A 20,232-nucleotide genomic window follows, 5' to 3' on the forward strand; every position below is an offset into this window, starting at 1 on the left:
AACATTCTATGTTCATGGATTTGAAGAACTAATATTGTAAAAATATATATACTGACCAAAGAATCTATAGATTTGATGTGATCCCTATCAGAATCCCAAAGGCATTTTTCATAAACAGAACAAACAGTCCTAAAATTTGTATGGAACCACAAAAAAACCAAATAGTCAAAGTATTCTTGAGAAAGAAGAACAAAGCTGGAGGCATCCCATGCCCTGGTTTCAAATTATGTTACTAATCAGAACAACACAGCATTAGAGTAATAACTTAACAGATAAAGAATCCAGAAATAAATCCATACATATATTAATGTATATGCATAGTGAATTAATATAAGACTAAGGAACCGAGTATACAATGAGGAAGACACAGTCTCTTCAGAAAATGGTGTTGGGAAAACTGGACAGTTACATGCCAAAGAATGAAACTGACAACCATCTTACACTACACATAAAATAAACTCAAAATGGATCAAAGACTTGAATGTAAGACCTAAAATGTTCAAAACTGGGCCTCCCTGGTGGCGCAGTAGGTTGAGTGCTGCACTGTGAAGCTGTCCGCAGCTCTGCAGTGCGGGTTCGATTCCCAGTTGGCCAGGGAGATCCATGACACTGGTCTTGGCAAGGACTGTTGGACTTAACACCAAAAAAATGAAAACAAACAAACAAACAAAAGGAATATATTAAACAGCAAAGAAAACTATCAACAAGTGAAAAGGTAACCTACCGAATTGGAAAAAATATTTGCAAATCATGCAAATACTCAAAACAAATAAAGAATGTATACAATTCAATAATACCAAAAAAAATCTAATTAAAAAATAGGCAGAAGATCTGAACATTCTTTTCAAAGAAGATACACAGACGACCAACATGAAAAGATGTTCAACATTAATCACTGGGAAAATATAAATCAAAACCACAAGATAATTATCTCACAACTGTTAGAATACCTATTATTTAAAAGGCAGGAAATAACTAGTGTCAGCAAGGATTTGAAGATAACCCTCGGGCAGTCACCATAGAAAATGGTGTGGCGGTGCCTCAGAAAATTGAAAACAGGACTACCATATGATCCAACAATTCTACTTCTGGATACTTAAAGAAAACACTAACTAAAAAAAATATCTTCCACCCACCCAAATTCACTGTAGCGTTATTTAAAATAGCCAAGATATGGAAACAACTTAAATGTCCACTGAAGGATGAATAAAGAAAATGTGACAATATATTATACACACATACACACAAACATGCACACAATGGAATATAACTCATTCTTAAAAATGAAATCTTGCCATTTGTGACATGGATGGAAATGAGGGCATTATGCTAAGCAAAATAAGTCAGATACAGAAAATAAAACTGGTGGTTGCTAGAGGGTAGATGAAACAGGTGAAGGTGATCAAAAGGTACAAACTGGGCCTCCCAGGTGGTACAAGGGGTTAAGCACAACAATGTGAAGCTATCCACGCCAGGGAGCTACCCACATGGCACAGAAGACCTCTCCTATCTTGACCCACTGTTCCCCTCAGCAGTGTATTTCAGTCAGTCTGCCTATTCTGCACCCCACTCTGCCTCTAGTGAATCCTCTTCTCACCTCACACACCTCTGGCCTGTACCCCAGTGCTTGTATGCATAAAGAAATCTTTAAATAAACCCTTTTTTTTTTAAAGTACAAACTCCTAATCACAATATAAATAAGTCATGGAGTGGTGATCATATTATATCGCTTATTTATTTTATTTTTATTACAAATTTTATTTTTTTTTTTTTTTTTTTTTTTTTTTTTTAAAGATTTATTTATTTATACGAGCACTGGGTACATACAGTCAGAAGCGCGGGAGGGTGAAAGAATTCACCAGAGCCAGAGCAGGGAGCAGAACAGGCAGAAGGACCGAAGTACACTGCTGAGGGGAGCAGTGGGCACGGCAGGAGAGGTCTGCGCGCCATGTGGGACCCTCGCTGGTGGCCGGGGATCGAACCGGCGCTGCAGAGGCTGCAGGCAGCTTCGCAGCCCAGCGCTCAACCGCTGCGCCACCGGGGAGGCCCTACAAATTTTATTTTTATATTCCCCATACAATTGCGACCCCCTTATTTTGATCGCAATCCGTCCCCTCCCCACCTCCCCATAGAGAGTCTCTGGTTCATAGTTGTTTGTTGAGTTTGATTTTTACTTTCTTATAGTTATTCTTTTTCCTGGTCCCTTATTTAAGTTTTCTAGATTCCTGCTATGAGTGATATATCGCTTATTTATAGGTTGCTAAGAGAGTAGATCTTAAAGGTTCTCATCACAAAAATGAAAAAAATTTTTTCCTAGACATCCATAAGAAGAGGTATCTAGACATCATATGGATGTCTAGACACTGTGGTGATGATTTCACAAATATAGAAATAACAATCATCATGTTGTACACCTGAACCTAATACCATGCTGTATATTAATTATACCTGAATTAAAAAAATCAATGGAAACAATTATCTATATTCTCTATAATATTAAACTTATGTTTTATATTATAATTTGAAACAATACATATTTTTATGTGTTACCAACTACTCAGTCATTCATAAACTGTAAAATAAAATTATTTTATTTCATAAATAAAATAAAATGTGTGCCTCCCTGGTGGTGCACAGTGTTAAGTCGCAGCACTATGAAGCTATCCACAGCCACTGCAGCATGAGTTCCATCCCTGGCCAGGGAGCTGACCCACATGGCACAGCAGACCTCTCTCCTGTCTTGCCCACTATTCCCCTCAGCAGTATATTTCAGCAGATCTACCTGCTCTTCTCCCCACTGTCTCTAGTGAATCCTCTCATGCTCTCGCACCGTTGGCCTACACCCCAGCTCTTATATGCATAAATAAATAAAATGAATCTTAAAAAAAAAAAAAATAGAGCTATTGCAAGGATTTAAACATCCATGTAAATACAGTGCACATAATCTGGCATATTATAAACACTTCAGGTAAGACTGTTACTATTATTATAGTTATTATACTATCATTTCACTTTTTAAATTTAATAAAAATATAAGCATGATGGGGTCGGAGAGGCTTTTCTAGTTTTAATTGAATATATTTGACATACATCACTATACTAATTTAAGGCATAAAGCATAGTTAGCATTCATCATCTTACACAGATAAAATAGAAAGAAAAGGACTTTTTCGGGCCTCCCCGGTGGCGCAGCGGTTGTGCGCTGGGCTGCGAAGCTGCCTGCAGCCTCTGCAGATAGAAAAGATCAGCCAGCGCACAAAAAAGGCAGCCAGCGAGGGTCCCACATGGCGCTAAGACCTCTCCTGCCACGCTCGTGCTGCTCCCCTCAGCAGTGTACTTCGTCAGTCTGCCTGTTCTGCTCCCCACTTTGGCTCTTGTGAATTCTCTCACCCTCCTGCGCTTCTGACTGTACCCTGTGCTTGTATAAATAAATAAATAAATCTTTTAAAAAAAAATAAAGAAAGAAAAGGACTTTTTCCTTGTGATGAGAACTCTTAGGATTTACTCGGAATAATTTTCATATATATCAAACAGCAGTGCAAACTATACAGTCATCATGTGCACCATATATCTTAGTATTTATCTCACAATTGAAAATTTGTGATTTTTGACCATCTTCCTTCAATCCTTCCTACCCCAACACCCACTGTCTCTGGTAACCACATATTTGATCTTTTTCTATGATAAGTGAAAGTTAATGTTGAAATAAGAGGAGAATCTTATTTCTAGAGAAGGAGTAGGATGAAGTATATGATATGGTATTGGAAAATGCATATTCTAGTTTATGGTGAATATTATATATTTTATGTTGAATATTAAATAAATACACACACAGAGGTATCCCCTACTTATTGAAAGTTTGTTATACCACATTGCTTTTACAAAAGACATACATTTATAACTATTTTTGCCAACCAAAAGAAATCCTAAGAGGATTTTCATTTTACTATAAAAGGTAAAAAATCTGGGCCTCCCCTGGTGGCACAATGCTTGAGCGCGCTGCCCGCAGCTTCAGCAGCGCCGGTTCAATCCCCAGCCACCTGCGAGGGTCCCAAAGGTGTGCAGATCGCTCCTGCCGCCCACTGCTCCCCTCAGCAGTGTACTTTGTCAGTCTGCCTGTTCTGTTCCTCTCTCTGGCTCTGGTGAGTTCTCTCACCCTCCCGCGCTTCTGACTGTACCCAATGCTTGTATAAATAAATAAATAAATCTTAAAAAAAAAAGATACTATAAAAAAAAAGGTAAAAAAAAAAAAAAACCTAGGGGCCTCACTGGGGGTTAAGCCTCAACACTATCAGCACATGAGTTCAATCCCTGGTCAGGGAGCTAATCCACAACATGGCGCAGCAGACCTCTCCTGTCTTGCCCACTGTTCCCCTCAGCAGTTTATTTCAATAAATGCGCCTGTTCTGCTCCCCACTCTGTCTCTGGTGAATTCTCTCATCCCAGCACCTCTGGCCTACACCTCAGTTCTTCTATGCAAAAATAAAATTAAAAAAAAAAATTGGTGCTCAGTGTTTGTTTTGCCACTGTTGAAGCAGTCCACCCCCAAGTAGTGACAGTGGAACCACCAAATCCTTCCTTAGGAACTACTTCCTATAAATTGTGCATTTATTATGTCATATTCCTGCTTTTACTATATGTTAGCATTCTTTTAGGTTTTATATATTGTCTGGTATGATTTGGTAGGTTACTATTTGGGCCTGGGAACACTTCATATAAATAAAAAGTAATTGCTTTCTTTCTTTATTTTTTAAAAAGATTTAGTTATTCATGCATACAAGAACTGGGGTACAGGCCAGAAGTGCAGGGGGTGAGAGGATTCACCAGAGACAGAACAGGGAACAGAATAGGCGGATCTACTGAAATACACTGCTGAGGGGAGCAGCGGGCAAGACAGGAGAGGTCTTTTGTGCCACATGGGTTATCTCCCTGGCCGGGGATCAAACAGTGGATCAAACAGTGGCTGCGGGTAACTTAATAGTGCTGTAACTTAACCCCTTGCACCACCAGGGAGGCCCTGCTTTCTTTATTTTTGCTTAACAAAGATTCTGTAGGAATGCTCTTTTTGGATAGTGAGGTAAGTCTATATATATATATATATTTTTTTTTTTTCCAAAATTTAAAATTTGTTTGGAGACCAAATAATGGACTTAAAATTAATTATAGATTCAATAAGTCTTTAGTAAACGAGCAAATATTTTACAACTATAATTAGCATGACTTCTTTCATACCAAGCAAAACACACTCAATTGAATCACTTTATAAAAAGTAGACAAAATAAAAAATTTTACCTACCCTTGTAGTTGTTGCTGCTGGTGAGAGGAAAGGGGCACTCTTGGTTTGTTCCAGCCAGTATAATCTTGGTTACACCTCAGTTTTTTAACAGAGAGAGGAGCTGGCTGAGGAAGAAACCCCAAACTTCTTTTGGCAGAGGGAGTTTGGTTTGAAACATTAGTCCTATAAAAAAGAATAGATCATGAAGAAACAGAACAATTTTGAAGACTACTTTTTCCCAAGTAGATTTAGAGAAGTCAATGACTAGGGGGAAAAAAATCCTAAACTTAAGAAACTATCAGAAACAACAGTCACTAAAGGAAAATTTCCGGAAGTGTAAATTAGCAAATCTGTTGATGACAAAACTGAAGAGACATATAATAGTGTATCTATTTAACCTGCAAGCGAAATAATCCAAGTTAAAGCCTGAGAAAAACTGTATAATATAGTCCCTTCTTATTCATGGTTTCAATCACCCATGGTCCAAAAATATTACATAAAATACTTTGAGACCATATTCATGTAACTTCTATTACAGTATACAGTCATAATTATTCTTTTATTATTAGTTATTGTTAATCTCTTAGTGTGCCTAAATTTATACGTTCAACTTTATCATAGATATAGAAAAAACATAGTATATGCAGTTTCAGGTATCTACCAGGAGTCTTGGAACACTTCTGCAAGTAAGGAAGGACAACTATAAATAGTTTCACTTTTTTATCACTTTTAGCCATTTAATGGAAGTCATACATAATTTACCTGGCCTTGATTAACTTTTAGGCAATTAATTTTTTCCATTATTACAAATAACAACAAAACAAATATTCTCACCCAATCTCCTTTAGGACTACCCAACCTTATATGCTTATCAATTTTTCAAAAATATTATGATTCTCTATTAATTTTTTTAAGATTTATTTATTTATTTATACAGCACTGGGTACAGTCAGAAGCGTGGGAGGGTGAGAGAATTCACCAGAGCAGAGAGCACAGCAGGCAGAAGGACCGAAGTACACTGCTGAGGGGAGCAGCGGGCGGCAGGAGAGGTCTGCGCGCCATGTGGGACCCTCCTCTGGTGGCCAGGGAGCAGCCGGGGATTGAACCGGCTTCGCAGAGGCTGCGGGCAGCTTCGCAACCCAGCGCTCAACCGCTGTGCCACCGGGGAGGCCCTCTATTAATTTTTTTAAAAAGATTTATTTATTTATGCATGCAAGAGCTTGGGTACAGGCCAGAGATGCAAGGGGGTAAGAGGATTCACCAGAGACAGAGTGGGGAACAGAACAGGTAGACTGACCGAAATACATTGCTGAGGGGAGCAGCAGGTGAGATAGGAGAGGTCTGAAGCGCCATATGTAGGTTAGCAACCTGGCTGGGGATTTAACTCAAGCCTTAGCAGTGATAGTGCTGAGATTTAATCCTTAGGCCACCAGGGAGGCCCTCCACTAATTTTTATTTATTAATTTTTAAAGATTTATTTATTTATGCACACAAGAACTGGCTTACAGGCCAGAGGCGTGTGGGGGGCGGGGTGAGAGGACTCACCAGAGACAGAGTAGGGAATAGAACAAGCAGATTGACTGAAATACACTGCTCAGGGGAACAGCGGGTGAGTCAGGAGAGGCCTGTTGCACTATGTGGGTAGCTCCCTGGCCGGGAATCGAACTTGTGCTGCAGTGGCTGCGGATAGCTTTATAAGCTGTGTCTCAACTCCTTATGCCACCAGGGAGGCCCCCACTAATTTTTAATTTCACCTACCAAAATCCTAGTCTTCATATATGCACAAGATTATTTCTGGGTTCCTTATTTTGTTTCAGCATTTAGTGATTTTTTTTTTTAATTTTTATTTAAAAGAATTTATTTGTTTATTTATACAAGAACCAGGGTATAGGCCAGATGCGCGGGAAGGTGAGAGGATTCACCAGAGACAGAGTGGGGAACAGAACAGGCAGACTGACCGAAATACACTGCTGAGGGGAGCAGTGGGTGTGACAGGAGACGTCTACAGCAAAATGTGGGACGCTCGCCGGCTGGCTGGGATTGAACTGGCGCTGCAGAGGCTGCGGACAGCTTCACAGTGTGGCAGTCAACTGCCAGTGCCACCAGGAGAGGCCCTAGTGATTATTATTATTATTTTTAAAAAGATATATTTATTTGTTTGTTTGTTTGTTTATTTATACAAGCACTGGGTACAGTCAGAAGCGCGGGAGGGTGAAAGAATTCACCAGAGCCAGAGCGGGGAGCAGAGCAGGCAGAAGGACCAAGGTACACTGCTGAGGGGAGCAGCGGGCAGCAGGAGAGGTCTGCATGCCATGCGGGACCCTCCTCTGGTGGCCGGGGAGCAGCCGGGGATCGAACTGGGGCTGCAGAGGCTGCGGGCAGCTTCGCAACCCAGCGCTCAACCACTGCGCCACCGGGGAGGCCCCTAGTGATTATTTTTAATGTAACCCCTGAATTATTTATCATCACTATATCTTTCATAACTGATAATTCAAGTCTATTTTTGTAGAATTTTTAAAAATTATCTTGGTTATTCTTGTATGTTTACTTTTTGAAATACTGTAGATTCATTTTCTTTGGTTCCACGAAAAATACTTTGACATTCCAACTGGAGTTGCCTTAATTTTTTTTTTAATTAATATGGAAATAAGCGATGCCCTGTGCTTTCCTATCAACAAATATAGTCAGTCTATTTACTTAAGTCTTTCTTTATGTGCCACATTCATTTTTTTCATCATAAAATGCGATGTTTATTAGATTTATTCCTATGGATCTCACATACACAGTATCTTTTATTAGATTTTCTTAAAAAAAATTTATTTATTTTTATTTTTATACAAGCACTGGGTACAGTCAGAAGCGTGGGAGGGTCAGAGAATTCGCCAGAGACAGAGCTGGGACTAGAGCAGGCAGACCGATGAAATACACTGCTGAGGGGAGCAGTAGGCGCAGCAGGAGAGGTCTGCACGCCATGTGGGACCCTTGCCGGTGGCCAGGGTTCGAACAGGTGCTGCAGAGGCTGCGGGCAGCTTTGCAGCCCAGCGCTCAACCACTGTGCCACCAGGGAAGGCCCTTATTAGATTTTATTTTTACAGATTTATTTATGCATATAAGAGCTGGGGTACAGGCCAGAGGTGTGGGGAGTGAGAGCATTACCAGAGACAGAGTGGGGAACAGAGCAGGCAGACTGAGTGAAATACACTCCAGAGGGGAGCTGGAGGCAAGACAGGAGAGGTCTGCTGCGCCATGTGGGTTGTTCCCTGGCCGGCTGGGGATGGAACTCGTGCTGCAGAGGCTGTGGATTGCTTTATAGTGCAGTGCTTAACCCTTTGTGCCAACAGGGAGGCCCTTTTATTAGATTTTTTTATTCATTACTGCTGACTTAGGACCACTATTAATATTAAGTTGATCTTGTATTACAGAAATCACATAGAGCTCTTTTATTAGTACCAAGTATTTTATATCGATGGATTTAATTGCCTGTAATTAGAATAACTAGGAGATTTACTGTTTACTGTATGCACCCCATCTTTAAGTTTCTACCAAGTTTACACAACAGCAAAACAAAAATTTGAGTGTTTAGATTTTTTTTTAAATGCTTAAAATTATTTTGTCCATTGATATGGCTTGTTTCCATTCCTTCATTTATTCAGTTTTCTTCTTGTTGAGTAAATTCAATCTTTATGTATCTAAAAATAGCATTAGTCTATAGTCTTGAATTATAATTTAGCTAGGTTATCAAATTCTTTAATGCTATGACTTCAGTATTTTCTCTTCCTATTGATAATGTACATGTGTTTTCCTCTTACAGGAGCATCTCTCAAAGGAGAGCTCTCAGTCACTTGGGATGATGGAAAATACACTAGCCTAGAATCTGATCCTGTGGTCCCAGTACAAATCTTCCTAAACCTCAGTTTATTCATTTGTTGACAAAAGGTACCTCCCCAAAAAACACCTTGAACAAAACATTTCTAGAGTACTTCCTAACTAAAATGTTAGGAGTCTATGATACTCATCAATTCTGTTACTTCAAATTAGGGGATAATTCATCATAGTCTGTTCCATCATTCAAGATTCTCAAGAAGAGATCACTTCAAGTTCTATATAAGACCTATAACCAACACATACCTTTCTAAGTTAGTGCTGCCAGAAGAGTAGTCCTTGGATCCAGCTCTGCTACCATAAAAGGATGATGACTGCAAAGGCAAAAGCCCTAAAAACCAACCAAACACAGGAACAATTTAATTCCTATATCAATCTTCAAGTTCATTTAAGAACAAAATTACCATTGGTCCTATGTAACCAGTGTTTTAACTTCTTGTCTCTTTCTTTTAATGAAAGTAATATGTACGTGTTAAAATATTTAAAGACTATTCTGCTCCCAAACACCAAATTTTGCTTCTGTTTTTTAAACTGTTTTTCTAATTTCCACCATATTATACTAGAAATGTATTTACTATTTCTTGATTAATTCATTTTAAACAGTGACTCCCTTTTATGAAAAAGGGAAATTTCACATTTACATCACCTCCACTCTTGTATGTCTCTCTCAAACAAATTATTAGTCTTATCAATTTAGTTATAGTGATTAACTAATTTTAATACACAAAAAAACATACATCTTGTACCACCACTAACTTCCTTTGTTTCTTCCTCTTCCTCATCAACTTTTGTAAGATGTACTTTAACTTCAATGTCAATAAGGCTTATTACATCTTTGTTTTCTGATTATAGGTTGATCATAAATGTTGAAAACCAGTAAGTGGCATTAGATAATATATTATTATTTAAGTGGTTAAGAATTATATTAGATACCTCTTTCCACAGGAGTATAATGTCACAATCCTGAACCACTAAAAGGAGAATGTTTCAAGAGTCCTGATCAAATGAATTCTCTTAACTCTCAATTTATGAAAATCATGCCATATTTTAGCTTGCTTCAATTTAATTTCAAATTGATATAGTATACAAATCAATACCAGATATCTGAGTCTCTCAGTTCAGAGTCTCAGAGAGGTATATTAAGCATGGGAAATGCTGACAAAAGTTCATGGCTGGTGTTTTTAAGTTTTTGTACAAACAGGGTACGAGGTAAGCTTAATCAACTGCTTTGGGCAATTAATTTCAAGATATTCTGGAACATCTAATAAGTAATAACACTGATGAACCTTAAAATTTTAGCAACATTAACTCCTCATTCTATGGTTCAGGTACTTTAACGATGACAACTTAATTCAGGTAGGTAAATCGGGAAAAATGTAAAAGCTAGATTCTTGTAAACGGAATAAAAGTTGCCTATGTTTCTGATATTCAAAATACTTTAGCTGTAGGCCTCCCTGGTTGCGCAGGGGTTAAAGACAGCACTCTCAGGCTGTCGCCAGCCACTGCAGCATGAGTTCGATCCCCAGTCAGCCAGGGATCAACCCACATGGTGCAGCAAATCTCCCCTGCCTCCCCTACTGCTCCTCTCAGCAGTGGATTTCAGTGACTCTCCCTGTTCTGCTCCCCATTCTCTGGTGAATCCTCTGGCTTACCCACCACACCTCTGGCTTACACCCCAGTTCTTGTATGCATAAATAAATCTTTTGGGCCTCCCCTGGTAGACCAGGCAGTTGAGCACAGTGCTGGGGGGCTGTCCACAGCCTCTGCAACATGGGTTTGATGCCGGCCAGCTGGCCAGCAAGAATGCCACATGGCGTGGCAGACCTCTCCTGTCTCACCCGCTGCTCCCCTCAGCAGTGTATTTTAATCAGTCTGCCTTTTTGTTCCCCGCTCTGTCTCTGATGAATCCTCTCATGCACCCCCCCTCACATCTGGCTTGTACCCTGGTTCTTGTATGATTGAATAAATAAAATAAATAAATCTTTTGGGGCCTCCCTGAAGGCGCAAGGGCTTAAGACACAAACCTATGAAGTTATTCGCAGCCACTGCAGCAAGAGTTCAACTCCCCAGCCAGCCAGGGAGCAACCCATATGGCGTAGCAGACCTCTCCTGACTCGCCCACTTCTCCCCTCAGCAGTGTATTTCAGTCACTCTGCCTGTTCTGTTCCCCACTCTGTCTCTGGTGAATCCTCTCACCCCCTACACTTCTGGCCTGTACCCCAGTTCTTGTATGCATAAATAAATCTTAAAAAATATATATCTTTTAAAATAATAAATTTTAGGGCCTCCCCAGTGGCACAATGGGTTGAGCAAAGAGCTGTGGGGCTGTCCGCAGCCTCTGCGGCACGGGTTTGATTCCTGGCCATCCAGGGAGATGACCACGTGGCGCGGCAGACCTCTCCTGTCATGCCTGCTGCTCCCCTCAGCAGTGCTTTCAGTCTGTCCGCCTGTTCTGTTCCCCGGTCTGTCTCTGGTGAATCCTCTCACCCTCCTGCGCCTCTGGCCTGTACCCCAGCTATTGTATAAATAAAAATAAAAATCTTTAAAATAATAAATTTTAGCTGAATAATGGCTAGAAATTGGTGCCTAATATCTCATACTAAATTATTCGGTATCCTTGAAAAATAGAGATATGTTCCAATCTAGGTTTTTATTTCTAGCCTAAGATAATAAGAGAATCTTATATAAAGACAAAATAAATATTTACCTGATGTCCTATTGTCTTCTGACTGTTTCAAACTCAGCTGCTTTTCTCTACTGCTGGTTAAATACTTTCTTGAAGGATCTGTCATTGCCTTGTTGTTCCTACAGTTAATAATTTAATTCATTATACATTGGGATAAAAATACATGCAGATACAAAGCTATAGTTCTTAAATTTAACTAGTGATCATATCGCGTCAGACTGCGCCATGTAAATTTACATTTCAAGAGCTGAATTTATTGATTTGCTTGGAAGTTGGGCTATAGGTGTTAAAGCCTCAAGGGGTGAGTGACTTAAGCAAGTGAGAAACATGAAAATCATCTTTCATTACCAAGTCAAGAGCCAATACAATCCATGACCTTGGTAATTTAGCAAAAATGAAGGAGCATTTTTTTTTTTAAATCAAAAGTCAAATCAGAAAGCAAGATTATAGATTTTCCTAGGCAAAGCAAGATGAGATGAAATGATTCAGCTACTAAGATCAAAAGAATCAATTGAGAAATAAACTGAATGTTTATGATACTGCTGTATAGAATTAAAACATAAAACAAGTAAACAAAGGCCACAATGTTTTTAAATACTATTCACTAAATGTTGACATCATTTTCACCAGTGATTGAACTATGTGAAGTCCATGAACACAAAGTTAATATTTTTTAAACAAGCTCCAACCCGCACCCCTCCATTATTCCCAAATACCTGAACCTATAATAAAACAAGCAGATTAGGTACATTCAGGTAATTTTAATTAATACACTAAAAACATATACATCTTGTACCACCACTAACTTCCTTTGTTTCTTCCTCTTCCTCATCAACTTTTGTAAGATGTACTTTAACTTCAATGTCAATAAGGCTTATTACATCTTTGTTTTCTGATTATAAGTTGATCATACGCTGAAAATCAGTAAGTGGTATTAGATAATATTTTATTACTTAAGTGGTTAAGAATTTTACATATAGAATGATGACAGGGGTACTTTTGTGACCAGAAGGGTAAACTATGGCAGACTATTATCTGTCCCCAGATAATCACTGTACCCTTTTGCTATAATAGTAGAATCTGGGCTAGGCATATTTCCAAGACTTTCTCATAATGTGATATAAACACACTTAGTTCTGGCCAGAATTATATGCACAAAAGTGGGGTATATAACTTCTAACCCAAAAAAAGCTTTTCTTTTTCCTCTCTTCCCTCTTTGATCCTTTCTTCCTTCTACCAACAGGAATACAGGCACAAAGTTGAGGTTGAAGTAGCTATCCTGGTCCACAAAATGAAAGCTCCTTATAAGGACAGCAGATCAACAAAATAGAAGATGTTGTGGTCCCAAATGATTGCCCAAGATGATTGTAATTTCAGATACCAGATCAGTACTATCATCTACCCAGATTCTTACATCTGTTACAGCAGCAAAACCAACATCCCAATTAATACATAAAGTTTCTTTAGTTTTTTCCCAATATCTTTCTGGTGACCACATGGCTTTGAACACCAGTTAACTATCAACTAATTTCTGTTAAGGTATTAATTGCAGTACTAACTGATAACTGTAATAAGTTTTCTCCAACAGATGATTAAAAAACAAAACAAAAAACAAACCCTTGCAAGATGAGGAAGAGGACTGAGATGCTGACTACCTTGTTGCAGGTCTATCCTCTTATTTAATCCAGAAAAAACCTCTAAAAGATTGCTGTTTCTTGCATAAAATCTAAGTAGGATTTACTTCCTTTTGTCCCAAGCTAACTTTTCACAAGTATGGGTAAAAATTTTTTATAGGCAAGGGGAAGAGTGAAGGAAGGGGTTCCAAGTAAAGGAGTCGTCAGCAAGAAACACTTGTTTACAGAGTTCTTTGGCTCTATTCTTTCTCTAAGTATTACATATTTTAAAACCAGAGTAAGAGAAGTGTGATGAAATGACCAAAGCGATAGCAAAGTGCCAAAAACCAGACATTTTGCCGGAGCTGGTCTTCGGCAGCACAGGCCAAATCCTATCTCTATTGAGCCTACAATCCTAATTACCAAAATACTTCTAATTCCGTCCTTTGATCTTTGGAATTTCCATAAACTGAACAATATCCCCTTACATTTTCCCTATTAGTTGATTATTACCAATATAAGAAACATTGCTCTAGTGCTGTAAAGGTTCTTAAAGTAACTTACGATGATGAGTCATTTTCTTTAGGGTAATCTTCATTCAATTCTGAGCCAGATGACAGCATTCTTTTCCTCTTTTCAGTTCTGTAGAGAAGAGGAAAAAAAGGTCTTTTACAAGCCACAATTAATACCATTAAAAAGTATAAACCAACATACTCAAAGACAGACTGACTACTGCTATCTAACTCTCTGTACCATGGGGCTGTATATCTGCATGCTCAATACATGTTATTGGCATCAATCACTTAAGACAAATATTAAGTATCTACCAAAAACACACTTGATACTTTTCTTCTTCGAAAAGACTTTGCTCACTGGACAATGACCTTTTTCTCAAATTACTGGTCTTTCCAAAAGACATTTATAAACAGGTACAGCTAATGACTAAGAAAAGAAATAAAAGTAGTTCATACCTATTTTCTAATAACCCCGACCTAAGAGGTGTTGATGTAGATGTCAAAGAGGGAATTGTCCGGGTGACAGTTATTCCACTGCCTGCTGCAGTCTTCATTGATCCTCTACCTGGATTACCAAGAACTTTTCGAAATGGAATATCATCTTTAGTTTCCAAACTTCCTCTTTTTGAAGAGGCCTGTAAGGATAAAGTTTAATACAGCTAAATCTTCAAATTAAATGACATACTTTAAGACTGGTAATTCTTACATGGGGTATTTTGAAAAAGTACCCACAACTTGGGAGATTCTCTGGAGGTTTGATCCAAATCTGTCTGGGATAAGACTCTTTCATCAGTATTTTTAAAGCACTTTAGGTGATTCTACTATATAGTCATTGTGAGAAATTGAGCTTGATGTTTAATTTTCCTGTATGTAGTACTCCTGTAAATTTAAGAATTCTATAGCATACTTGGGTTCTAAAGTGGGGAATCATGCTTTGAACTATTGACTTAAAAGAATAAAAGACTCACATACACAAGACATAGTTTTAGTGACCAGCATGAAAATAGATTTTAGAGAAAAATATCCCATTGTGATTACGATAAATTAAAATGACATACACGTGAGAAAAAGAAGCAACAATGGCATTTGTTTGCCAAAACTTAAATGTCAAGTCACATGTACTTCATATGACTTTTCTCCCTATCCTCTAGTCTGGAGGATAGGGAGAGTAAGAGTGAGATAGATTGTACTAGCAGAAGATGAATCAAAGTCTACCCTAAAGACATATCAAAACATTTAGAGAAAATATAGCAATTTAACATATTAGTTGGGAAACAGTACTTTCAAACAGTATTTTAACAGTAAATCTTATAACTGTACATTAAGAGCAATATGATTTCTCTATGGAAGTTATTTCCAAATATATTTAATTCTACAGAAGGACAATCTTAGGACAGGAAAGAGAAAAATCCAAGGTCAAATGAACAAATGATTGAAAAAGTTAAATTTATTTTCAAATGGGTGATACATTCTTAAGAATAAAAAATCGGGTTATTATAAAAGCCATGCACTGAGATGTCTTATTATTACCCTATTGCCATCCACCTAGTTCTTCCACTTCCCATTGTCCTACCCCTTAATAAGTATTCTACTCTCCCTATGCAAATGAAAATCATTATTCTTTTTGCTATACAAATAATACATATTATGTGTACACTGTTTTGTACCTTTTTGGGACTTTTGTGGCCCCATAATGAGAAATATTTTACATCACAACCTATTTCACATATAAATGTAACTGAAACTAAAACCTCAGAAATCAGTACTTTATCCTTAGTGTATACAATAGCTCCTCTATTTTCTGTTCTATTCCTTTTTTATTTAATGCTAGTCAAAACCACTAAAATTGACTTAATAATCCCACTAACAGGAATTATTTTTTTGGAAAGTATTAACATTTGCTTCTGTTATATATGTTAATACTCATTTAAACATCCCAACAGCTTAAATTTCTATCTACAAATGGATGAATCTCAAAATAATTATGATAAGTGAAAGGAGTCAGGAAAAAAAAAATTACACCCTGATTCCATTTATGCAAAACTCTAGAAAATGCAAACTCATAGTGACAGCGCGTTAGCTGACTTAGTGATATGGGCCATGGGGAGGAGGTGGGAAGGAAGGAAGAACTGCAAAGAGGAAACTTTTTTTTTTTAAAGATTTATTTATTTATACAAGAACTGGGGTTACAGGTCAGAGAGTGAGAGAATTCACCAGAAAGAGTGGGGAGCAGAGGGTGAGCAGTGGGTGAGGCAGGAGAGGTATGCCATGCCATGTGAGTTTCCCCTTGGCTGGCCGGGAATCAAACCCGCGCTGCAGAGGCTGCGGACAGCTTCACAGCGCAGTGCTCAACCCACTGTGCCACTGGGGAGGCCCGGAAAAAGGAATCATTTAAGGGTTGTTATGGTTATGTTAACTAGTTGATTATGGTGATTTTACCAGTAAGTATGTATCAGTATGTCAAAATTTATAAAACTGACACTTTAGATATTTACAATTTACTGAATATCAATTGTATCACAATTAAAATGTAAAAAAAAAAAAAAAAAACCCAAGAAAAAAAAATTCACAAAAATGAAATTTTATTCATTGCTTAGTATGGACTACCTCTCTATAATAGTCTTAGTTCTCCTACTTTATACCCAGCTTCCCTTGAAAAGCAAGGGAAGGACTTCTAAGTTGCAATAGTACACAGCAATCTCATGGCTAGCTGAATAATATGTACAAAAGAAAAATAACTACAGCAAATAGAAGACCTCAACAAAACAGTCTAGGCCTGGGTATCATGTAATGTAGGGGGGCCAAGTTCATAATGCAGAACAGACTTAAAAAGGAGCACAGAAATAGTAGCAGCAAACATTTATAGGGTTGTCATTATATGGTATAGTGAGCTAAGCACTTTTACATGTGTTATATCACAGCAATCTGAAAATATTATTGCTATTTCAATTTCACAGTATAAAGAACTTCTCCAGTGGCAGCTAGTAAGTGGCAGTACCAAGTCTTAAATCCAAATCAAACTCCAAAGTTATGCTTTTAAGAACTACACTCCAATAATAAATAAAATTTTTTAAAACTTAGGAAAAAAAAAAAAAGAACTACACTGTGGGGCCTGCCTAGTGGCACAGAAGTTAAAGACAGTGCTATCAAGCTATCACCAGCCACTGCAGCATGAGTTCAATCCCTGGCCAGGGAGGTAACCCACATGGCACAGCAGACCTCTCCTGTCTCTCCCGCTGCTCCCCTCAGCAGCTTATTTCAGTAGATCCACCTGTTCTGCACCCCACTCTGTCTCTAGTGAATCCTCTCACCACCCCACTTCTGGCCTACACCCCAGTTCTTATGTGCATAAATACATAAATCTTTAAAAAAAAAAAAGAACTACACTCTACTGTGGTTCGTAATGATGACAATGAGATACTAAAGTTTAAATTGTTATCTGTAAAATGATTTTTTAAAAAAGATTTATTTTATTTTTTATGCAAGAACTGGGGTACAGGCCAAAGGCACAGGAGGGTGATAGAGTTCTCTACAAAGTGGGGAGCAGTGGGTGAGACAGGAGAGGTCTGCTGTGCCATATGGCTATCTCCCTGGTTGGCAGGGAATTGAGCCCGCACTGTAGAGGCTGCAGACAGCTTCACAGCGCTGTGTTCAACCCGCTGCACCACCAGAGAGGCCCTGTAAAACAATTTTTAAGGGAAGAATGTGATAAGCTTTAGAAAAATCATATTTTATTTTTTAATGGTGAAAAATTTATATTTAGAGTTAGCCAGCTGGATTCAGTTTAGATGATCCCAATATTGCTAGTAACACTTAAAGCATCATAATCAGGAGCCAGTCGAACACATGCCTTCTTCTCTTAATTGGGTGTGATTAGGATGTAAACCATGGTCACAATGTTACAGAGCTTCCTCATGGTCTATCTGAGCTGGTGTTGTTGGCCATAACATCCACAATGAACAAGTGTATTATCTTCTGTCTCGTTCATGACTGACTTGGTGGTCAGGGGAAACTTGGCCAGTAGTCAAGCTTGTTTCTCCCGGAGGTTGAATAAAGGAAGAGATTCTTCCATTTGGGTTGCCTTCAGAGCCAGTGTCTTGGGCCATTGGAAGGTGGGTAACATGTGGATCTTCTTTGTGTGTGTATGGCTGTGGACACCTTTCATTATTGCTTTCTTGGCCTTCAAACCCTTGGCTTTGGCTTTAAAAGGGGCAAGGGCTTCTTTTTTTATTTTCAGCACTGTCTTCATTAGAAGATTTTTTTAAAAATTTATAAAAATAGTTGAAGTGATTGAGATGGCTAAAATGGTAAATTTCAAGTGTACAGAAAATACCCTTGACAATACCAGGATTAGACATTACTACTTCCTGCAACTACCTTATAAAATGTCTACAATAAACATTTTTTTGAAGACGTACAGAGATTCTGAAGAACATACCTGATTGTCTGAGTAGGAAAGCTGTCTATTGGCTTCCTTCTGTGAGGTCCTGCTGCCCAGAATGGCTCCAAAACTACCAGACCCCTGAGAAGGCTTCATGGCTGGTGGCAAAAAAAATTCCCAAATCACTTACTTTAGTAAAGAGATTTACCACTGTTAATAGTTTTTTGTCTTTTTACCATTGTTATTTTATATAGTGAAGAAAAGAAATAAAGCAGAAAACAAATCAAAATGCTTATCAATTCTGATAAAGTAGACTGAATTTATATAGTAGTGAAAATTTAGAGCTGAATCTCAAGCAAAACATTAAATAATATGCAAAAACTGGAAACACATAATAAAAGGACAAAATTTTAAATGTAAAAAGAAAATGCTGGAAATTCTCCCATATAAATACTGGTAACTGAGAGTATAGAAAGGTTAGTCACTGTGTATCTGTACATCTACGGTACAGTATGTCTATGGCACAGTGTGAAAATGGAATGACAATGTGCACTAGTGGAATTTTTGCAGGATAAATTCCTTAGGATAAGAACTGTGGGGGTAAAGGTTACAAAATTTTAAACTAAATTGTTATTACCACTTAGTCTCCAAAAAAATATCTGTAAAGGGCTACCAAGTATATGAAAATATGTTGCTTCCCCTCACACTACAACCAGCATAACAGTAAGAATTTGATTTTGTTTAATCACTGGTGAAGATGAGAATTTTTTCATGTTTAAGAGTCATCTGCTTTTCTTCCTAAATTTCCTGGCTGAGGTTTTTGTCTATTTCTCTAGTGAGTTGTCTTTTTCTTATTGATTTGTAAAATAGGTCTTTATATATTAGCAGTATTAACTCTGTAACTATGGCATTTTCTTCCTGTCTTTCTTTTCCCTGTTAGATCACTTAAATTTATTTTACACAGTCCACGTTATTAACCTTTTCTCTTATTACTGATTCTGACTTTTATTTCATACTCAGGCCTTTTCCATCCAGTAATGTTAAAATCACTCTTCCTCTTTAATAATACTTTTATAGTTTCACCTTTACAGTTTTACATTCAAATCTTGTATCAATGTAACCCTATTTAGAGCAATGTAACTTTTATCAATGTAAACTATTTAGATAAAAGGAGATAAACAAAATTTCACTATCTTCTTAAACATCTGGTTATTCTATTCATAAATAACACTATCAAATATCAGTCTTTTTTTCCACTGACTTGAAATACAATTATGTATGTTAAATGCTTTGTTTTTCTTTTTTTAATTTTTCAAATAAATTTTATTTTTATATTCCCCATACAATTGCAACCCCCTTATTTTGACCACAATCCCTCCCCTCCCCACCCCCCACCCTTCATAGAGTGTCTCTGGTTCATAGTTTTTTGTTGATTTTGATTTTCACTTTCTTATAGTTATTCATTTTCCTGGTCCCTTATTTAAGTTTTCTAGATTCCTGCTATGAGTGAGAACATCCGGTATTTTTCTTTTTCTTTCTGGCTTATTTCGCTGAGCATGATCCCTTCCAGCGCCATCCATGTTGCTGCAAATTGCATGTGTTTATCTTTTTTGAATGCTGAGTAATATTCCATGGTGTATATGGACCACATCTTCTTGATCCAGTCATCTATTTTTGGGCATTTAGCTATTGTAAACAGTGCTGCTATAAAGATAGGGGTGCAGGTGCTCTTTGGAATTGATGTTTCTGTGTCCTTTGGGTAAAGACCTAGGAGTGGAATTGCTGGATCATATGGAAGCTCTATGTTTAGTAGGTCCAGAAATCTCCACACAGCTCTCCATAGTGGTTGGACCAGTTTGCACTCCCACCAACAGTGCAGG

At 37.9% G+C, this 20,232-nt stretch overlaps 1 protein-coding gene across 7 annotated transcripts in view; it reads right to left on the reverse strand.

The window, feature by feature from the left end:
- USP37 (ubiquitin specific peptidase 37) overlaps positions 1 to 20,232 on the reverse strand; it is a 72,719-nt gene that overhangs the window by 35,448 nt on the left and 17,039 nt on the right. For all 7 annotated transcript variants that reach the window (XM_054700082.1, XM_037524032.2, XM_037524031.2 and 4 more), the window contains 6 exons: positions 18,410 to 18,510; positions 14,428 to 14,606; positions 14,021 to 14,098; positions 11,865 to 11,962; positions 9,404 to 9,488; positions 5,297 to 5,458 (listed from right to left, as the gene is read on the reverse strand). In XM_054700082.1, the coding sequence (XP_054556057.1) occupies positions 5,297 to 5,458; positions 9,404 to 9,488; positions 11,865 to 11,962; positions 14,021 to 14,098; positions 14,428 to 14,606; positions 18,410 to 18,510 (703 nt within the window). The remainder of the gene's footprint in view (positions 1 to 5,296; positions 5,459 to 9,403; positions 9,489 to 11,864; positions 11,963 to 14,020; positions 14,099 to 14,427; positions 14,607 to 18,409; positions 18,511 to 20,232) is intronic.

Source organism: Talpa occidentalis, unplaced genomic scaffold (assembly GCF_014898055.3).
Source record: "Talpa occidentalis isolate TD23 unplaced genomic scaffold, MPIMG_talOcc4v2.1 talOcc4.3, whole genome shotgun sequence".
Taxonomy (NCBI): domain Eukaryota; kingdom Metazoa; phylum Chordata; class Mammalia; order Eulipotyphla; family Talpidae; genus Talpa; species Talpa occidentalis.